This window comes from Euphorbia lathyris, chromosome 6, assembly GCF_963576675.1.
Source record: "Euphorbia lathyris chromosome 6, ddEupLath1.1, whole genome shotgun sequence".
Taxonomy (NCBI): Eukaryota; Viridiplantae; Streptophyta; class Magnoliopsida; order Malpighiales; family Euphorbiaceae; genus Euphorbia; species Euphorbia lathyris.
This window is the reverse complement of record NC_088915.1, coordinates 15,878,040-15,885,922: the sequence shown is the minus strand read 5'-3', so window position 1 is coordinate 15,885,922 and position 7,883 is coordinate 15,878,040. Positions and strand designations below refer to the sequence as shown.

The following is a 7,883-nucleotide window of genomic DNA, read 5'->3' as shown; positions in this document are numbered from 1 at the left end:
CTTTACTCTTCACCTATTGGACATTCGGACAGACTACAAGAAAATATCTCGTCCGAATGTCATGTCCAGTTCTACGTATCTCATCATAGCAGAATCTCAACCTTCTATGGAACATATTTATCGGTTTCATCTGGAATATCATCCAGGAACCCACTCTTTTAATGGGCCTCTTCATGGCATATATGATAGATTGGGCCCATTTAATAACATTTGTATGTTATCATCCTTCTAATATATAAAAGCTTTTAAAGTGGAAAAAATGATAAAATTTACTAAAACTTTACAAATGTATGAACTTCTTATCCATATTTATAAACTTTCAAACTACAAGAATATCTTTTCAAATACATAAATTAATTTTTTTTATACTTTACCCGCTTCCCTTTCCACCTTTAAGCTTTTTATATACATATATATAAAAATGGGTAAAAAATTTACATTAGGTAGTCTATACTATATTTTAAAGGAAATTTATAAATCTAACCCGGTAAAAAGACTCATTTATATTTTTAGATCCATTTCAAACTAGATCTCTCCCGATATATTTTTTCAAAAATACCTAAATTCTTAATTTGGAGTCAAAGTTACAAAACTTTATCAAACCATTGGAAAGAAAAAGTGGAAATTTGGTCTAAAAGCAGCAATTGTGTGTAAAAATAAATAAATAATGAAATGGAGAGCAAAAATTGAAGTGGATGGACGAAATGGGTTAGAAGAGAAACTGGATTTTTGTGGGTGTTGGAAGTGGAATTCTAGGGTTTTGGAGATCAACCCATTTACATATTGAGGTTTTTTTAAAAAAAAAAAAATTAATTTGAAGAAACTTCTCTATTATTTAACTAATTATGAAGTAAAATTATTTACACTACAATTGCGAATCGGTATTTAAAATGCGATTCGTAAAATTATAAATTGAGAAGTAAAATCATAAATTGCACATGAATGATGAAGCAATAGATGAGAAGTTCTAAACCAATGAATCACACAAATACAACTCAAATGATATACCCATTAACACTAGTGCAAACCAAACATAACAAATTCGATCAACGACCAACACAAAATCAAACAACAATGAGAAGGTGATGGATTTGTGTGAATAAGAGTATTTTGAAAAAATGTATTGAAAAAATCTAGTTTAAATCATACGTCTAAATGAGTCTAAAAATATAAATGAGTCTCTCGATTGGTTTAGTTTTGTAAATTTCAACCCTTAAATTTTATCTTAACTAATTCTTTAGTCTTTCCTTTTTTTCAAAGTACAAAACGTACAAAACTATCCTTAGTTATATAGGTAAAATTTTTGTTTTTTTTATTTTTAAATTTAATCACCATATATATAATAAAATTCATGTAGTATATATACACTAATATATCTATAGTTTTACATATTAGTATAAAAACATTCTATTATTTATTCTCTTAAATTTTTTATTCTAATTTTTTATTATTTAATATAATATTTTCATACTAATATTAAATATTATTATGACTTTATAAAATCTTTTTTTTTTGCTTTTTATTATAAAGTTTATTACAAATAAAAAATTCACATTTATAATCTTTTTTTTTTTGAATCACATTTATAATCTTATATTCCTATATTTATAATTTTATAATTTTTGAAATGTTATTTATTCATTTATTAGTGAAATAATTTATACAATTATATAAAAATTAATAAATCATTATATATATATATATATAAAATTATGTAGTGAAAAAAATAAGTATAAATTAAATTTGAAAAATTAAATTATTTATCATTATGAAATAGGATAAAGATATCTTATTAAGAGTTGGGATAATAAAGATGTTGGGATAATAAAGATGTTGTATAATTTTTTCAAATTATTTATCATTTGAAAAATTAAATTATTTATCATTATGAAATCGATTAATTTTATTAAGAGTTGGGATAATAAAGATGTTGTATAATTGTTTTTAAAAACATATCAACTTGTCAATGTAATATATAAATATATAAAAGAAATATAGAAATTAATAAATTGTTTACTCTACAAAAAAAGATAAAGTCCAAATTGTCTCTATCGTTTTTAGGAAAGTGCAAATACTTATAACGTACGAAATGGTAAAATTTTAACCTTTAACATTTCCAAACAAAATCAATTTTATCAATGTCTAACAGAAAATTTGAATAACATAGTTTATCGTTATTTAATCCATTATTTAACTGTCACATTGAACATTCCAAAACATCATGTTATGTCTAAAATATTTATTGTGTTACTAACATAGTTACAAATAATTGTCAAACATTAATGTTCACATGGATCTTTACTCATCAAATGAATTTGGTTAGTCACTACTATATCTAGACTTATTAGAATATTATGACGTAGAATAAACTCATACTAAAACTTAAATCAACAAGTCTAGCTCTACTGGTCAGTCGGAGTCCACATGAATTCTACTCACATATCAAAATGTCAAAAACTAAATGTGTCACGTATAAAGTAATCACGAAAAATAACCTAAAATATTTAATATGTGATTAACACATTTATATACAATCTCTCAAATATGTGTTAATTTTACGACAATGGTCCTGTTTGGTAAAAAGCTTTTTGGGTAAAGTTAGAGGTTTGAACTACTTTAGAGGTTTTGACTAATCAAACATCTAATTGTGGTGTTTGATGAAAAGAGGTTTGAAAGAGATTACTGTGTCAAAAAAACTAAACTCATTTTAAGAGAATTTTTAATTAGCTTATTGCTCCATCTCTTTTGAATGATATCTTTATCCCTAATTATTATCCTTTAATTTCAAATAAAGAGTTTACCATGTCCTTATATGTTATTTTACACAAACAATTATTAGCAATCAGGTAAGTTTTACCAAACAAGTTTACATAATCGGTTAGTCAAATCAGCTAACTAAAAAAGTAATCAGCTAACAGCTACCGTATATTTGCCAAACTGGGCCAATACAATTTATAAAGAGAACTCAATTGACACATAAATACTTTTTTCTAGCATTTTTTTTTATCATATATACGTATATAACATTACTTTGACACGTTCTATTCTTTCTTCTCGTGGCTCATTCTTGGTCACTTTTTCGCGTAGACAAGCTAATGAGGTTGCCCACATTCTTGCTCGGGAATCTCGTTTTGCTAATAGTCCTGTGATTTTTGATTCTGTACCAAGTTGTTTAGAGAGTGAAATTACTATTCTTTGCCTTTTAGCTCATTAATGAAGTTTTAATTAAAAAAACATTACTTTGACACGAAAATTGAAATTGTCACCCCTAAACTGTAGGGTGCTATTTCAGTTTATTAATAAACTTGTGTGGAAGCTCTATTAAGAAATTCACCATGACAATTAACATTAGGGTATTTTTGCATTCGGTGACGTTCACCTGGATGATCTATGCTCATCAAAGTCTTACGAGATTCAATGAATTTAGATCTGAATGTCAAAATTTATTTGGTCATTCGGATCCGGGTGAATCTCCTGTATTTACACCTTATAAATAAAGGATTATTAAAAAGAAAAAGTTAGTTTCCCAAATTGAACCGTCACTTGAAGTAATACATAAATGTTGTATGTATGTGTATCAAAAATGGATTCTCAAACGCCAAATGCTCAAACGGAGGAAGGGTTTGACCTCGAAGTAAACAGTAACACCAGGAGAGCCCACTCATCCCTTTTGTCTTCTTTCTTCTCCAATTAAACAATTTATAAATCAAAACTCCAAACCACTGCCATTACCAGACATTCATTCACTCTCTTCCATCTTTTCTCCTTTCCTGTTCTTGCATTTGTTACCAGACCATGTTTCGTCTATTCATTCTCTTAATTTGCTTCTCTCGATCTAGATTTCAGTAACAGCTTCTTCTTTTTATGAATCTCTCCGACTACAAGATGGAAACGCGATCTTCAAATGCTTCTCGAGGGTTTAGAGTTCAAGCTCCACTTGTAAGCTCTTTGATCTCTAATGGGCTGTCCTGAATTTTTCTTTTTTGTACACCCAATTGTTCAATTAGGCTGTAAATGTTTATTGCTTTGGAGAATTATTGGATGTTTGGTTTATTGCTTGCATTTTATTGTTGTTACTATGGTGTTTTCGAAGGTTTATAGATAGAATTGAGAGTGTAAACTCGTAACGCGTGCCTGATAATGGGTTTTTGTGTTTGGTGTTTTCTTTGAATATACCTAGAGAATAATGGCTTTGCTACTATTTGTTCAATTTGAAGTTTAAACGGCGGAATTTGGGTCTTTTTTGTCTGCGAGTTTAATTGTTTATATATATATATAACGTGACAATTTTGCTTTTGTTGCCATGCCTCTTGAAATCATAGATATTTTTGGAGAGAAATTCATATTGGACAAGTATTTTAGTTATTGTTTTCCCATTTCTGAGTTCATATCTCAGCTACTATCCCTAATTTGTAAGTTGATGTCCTTTACCTATGTAGAATCGAATTTGTGATGTTTTGTTTTGACTGTTTTTGAAGAATTTATGTAGAAGCATGAGACCTTTAATAATGTGCGATGCGGATTCATATCTGTGAAGCCCAAATTGGAAACAGATAAGCTGATTTTCCTTTTCATACAATGTCTATGGAGTATGGTAAATTTCAGATTTGGATCTTATTGAAATCCAACATTTTGTGTGAACCTATCAAACAAAATGAGGCAATGAATGGCCCCTCATCCTCGTGCATTTTGTTTGATGGGTAAATTTTGTTTTTTTTACATGAAAATAAGGAAATGATTTTCAACTTTCCTCGTTGCGGCTAGTGTTAAGAATATATTGCGGTAGATCAGATCTGAATTTCCTCACGCCTATCCTGTGTGCTATAACGCGACCAAAGTGCCGTTCTCATCTTTCCACTTGAGAATTTAGTGGACAGAAATGTTCTTGATTTCTAAATATGATATAACCAAAAGGAGGTTCATTATATATATATATATATATGGATGCTTAGGCAATTCTAGAAAGGAGATGGGCTAGCTTGCTTCTTGACCTTCGTTCTTAGCCATTTATTACAGTAATTCATAGTGATTTATTGCTTTGCAGGGTTATAGCGTGTAACATTTTAACATTATAGAAAAAGGGTTGAAGTGAATTTCTTGATATGTTAGCTTCCCGGAATCTGAAACAATTTTTTTTTATGTTAGACATAGCATAGCCTTGCATAAACTTTCAGCCACATGGATTCTTTTCCTTCATCCCACCTGATTTAGGATTACATCTATAGAAAGTTTGATGTCCATTTGGTCTTGCTCACTGCTACTTCCAACTTCATCCTTAGTTTGTTCCTCATTTTATTATCTTCAACAAATTCAATATGCTCAATTTTCCATATTGGAAGACTTTTTGTTTTTTTTTTTTTTTGTCTATGATAGACATGTCCTGCACATCTGAATATATTTTCTCAAACTTCTCAAATAGGTGCCACTCTACTACCAACTATTTTTAGTCTTGATATAGATTTTGTTGTGGAAGTTGTAAAAGTACACTGGCTGCTACTTAGCCTTATTCAATGCATTAGTTTGACGGAGATATTCTTGTCATGCTCCTAACAATTTTATTTATTTATTTACTCTAGTGAATTCTTTGGTAACTAAACACAGATAATAATGAGAAAAAAAGGGTTAGTTGTTCATTTTTTGACTGTTGCCGAGTTAACTACATGGTGCCCTTAATTTAACCTCTGAATCCAATCTTATCGATATTAGTTTCTTCTTTATTCTTGTCAGATTTTGGAATGGGAAAGATAATGGTGCTTCTTTATCTTAAAATTATATTCTACATATTGCAGCTAATGAACACATGAAACTGGATCTACTGCCCAAATGTGTGCTTTGTTAGATGAAACAAATTATCATTTGAATGTGCACTAGTTGTCAGATTTCTTTCCTGTTTGATTGAAATGTCGCAATAATTATTGAGCACAGAGTAAAGATATAAATGTTCTGGAAAGTTTGATGCATAACAAAGATAAAATTTTCAGGTTGATTCTGTGTCCTGCTATTGCAAAGTAGATTCTGGATTAAAAACGGTTGCTGAGGCAAGAAAGTTCGTCCCTGGATCAAAACTTTGTATCCAGCCTGATATCAATCCTAATGCACACAGAACAAAAAATTCGCGGCGGGAGAGAACACGTGTGCAACCGCCACTTCTTCCTGGCCTTCCTGATGATCTTGCCATTGCGTGTCTGATTCGAGTTCCTCGAGCTGAACATCGTAAACTCCGTCTAGTTTGTAAGCGATGGTACCGCCTACTGGCTGGAAATTTCTTTTATTCTCTTAGGAAAAGCCTTGGTATTGCAGAGGAGTGGGTTTATGTCATCAAGCGAGATCGTGATGGAAAGATCTCATGGAATGCTTTCGATCCTGTGTATCAACTCTGGCAGCCACTTCCACCAGTTCCCCGGGAATATTCCGAGGCGCTTGGTTTTGGATGTGCTGTTTTAAGTGGTTGCTTCTTGTATTTATTTGGGGGGAAGGATCCACTCAGAGGGTCTATGAGAAGGGTTATTTTCTATAGTGCCCGAACAAATAAATGGAATAGGGCGCCTGATATGCTTCGAAAACGCCATTTCTTTGGCTCTTGTGTTATAAATAACTGCCTCTATGTGGCTGGAGGAGAGTGTGAAGGACTACCAAGGACTCTTCGATCAGCTGAAGTTTATGACCCTAACAAGAACAGGTGGAGCTTTATTTCCGATATGAGCACAGCTATGGTTCCTTTTATTGGCGTAGTTTACGATGGAAAGTGGTTTCTAAAAGGTCTCGGGTCTCACCGTGAGGTCATGAGTGAAGCCTATGATCCGGATACCAATAGCTGGACCCCAGTTAGCGATGGTATGGTTGCTGGTTGGCGCAATCCAAGCATCTCTTTAAACGGGAGGCTCTATGCTTTAGATTGCCGAGACGGCTGCAAACTTAGGGCTTACGACGGCTCAACAGATTCATGGAACAAATTTATAGATAGTAGGCTGCATCTAGGGAGTTCTCATGCTATGGAAGCTGCTGCTCTGGTTCCCCTCAACGGAAAGCTTTGCATTGTCCGTAACAACATGAGCATAAGTCTAGTTGATGTTTCGAGTCCCGAAAGGCACGTGGAGAGTAACCCTCACCTATGGGAGAATATAGCAGGGAGAGGTCATTTCAGGACACTAGTCACGAACATATGGTCGAGTATTGCAGGACGAGGTAGTCTGAAAAGTCACATTGTCCACTGCCAGGTACTTCAAGCTTGAGAAACCGAAACCGAAACTGAAACCATTTTAGAAATTTTTGGTAAGTTGTGAATTGCAGTTTAGTGATTCGGGATCTGCTCTTCCCGAAACAATAGGCTGCAAATTGATCTGTTAATGTTGTGATCAAAATCAACAGCAAGTAGAAGGTGTGTTGATTTTAGTAACAGAAGAGGTCATTTTCTTTATATCTATGAACAGAGAGCAGATTCTTGTAAATTTATTTTATTTTGGTAGAGGGACAAGTTCCCTTAAGTTTTTGGGATCTTTTTAATACTAGTATCTAATCTTTTATTTGCTGTCTGCATTCATGTAAATGGGGTTCTTTTAGTTTTAGGTGCAGTCAATGTATACATACATAGATTACATTCTCAATTGCTATGAATTATTGTTCTATCCGCAGTTAAAAAAATGCAGATTTAGCTCTAACGTATGAAATGTACGTTTCCAAGCAAGATTAATTTTAGCTCTACATTACTGAAAATTAAAAAAAGTTGGATTGATTGTTATTTAAACAGACATTTTCAAACAAATTTATTGATAAACTGAAGTAGTTTCTTACATTTTTAGCTGGTTATTTGTAATTGATTAAACATTTTTGATTAAACATTTTAGATATATTGACAAAAATTGCGATGAATGTGTACATGGCAA

At 31.8% G+C, this 7,883-nt stretch overlaps 1 protein-coding gene across 1 annotated transcript; it reads left to right on the top strand.

Annotated features, from left to right (window-relative positions):
* Window positions 1-3,591: 3,591 nt before the first annotated feature.
* LOC136233450 (F-box/kelch-repeat protein At1g55270) lies at window positions 3,592-7,532 on the top strand. The gene is made up of 2 exons (XM_066023111.1): window positions 3,592-3,939; window positions 5,982-7,532. The coding sequence occupies exons 1-2, from the start codon at window positions 3,865-3,867 to the stop codon at window positions 7,230-7,232; spliced, it is 1,326 nt and encodes a 441-aa protein (XP_065879183.1). The 5' UTR covers window positions 3,592-3,864; the 3' UTR covers window positions 7,233-7,532.
* Window positions 7,533-7,883: the final 351 nt, after the last annotated feature.

Coding starts and splice junctions, on each gene's coding strand:
- LOC136233450 (XM_066023111.1), top strand. CDS start 3,865: ATGAATCTCTCCGACTACAAGATGGAAACGCGATCTTCAAATGCTTCT. Junction 3,940..5,981: donor TTAGAGTTCAAGCTCCACTT/GTAAGCTCTTTG, acceptor TAAAATTTTCAG/GTTGATTCTGTGTCCTGCTA.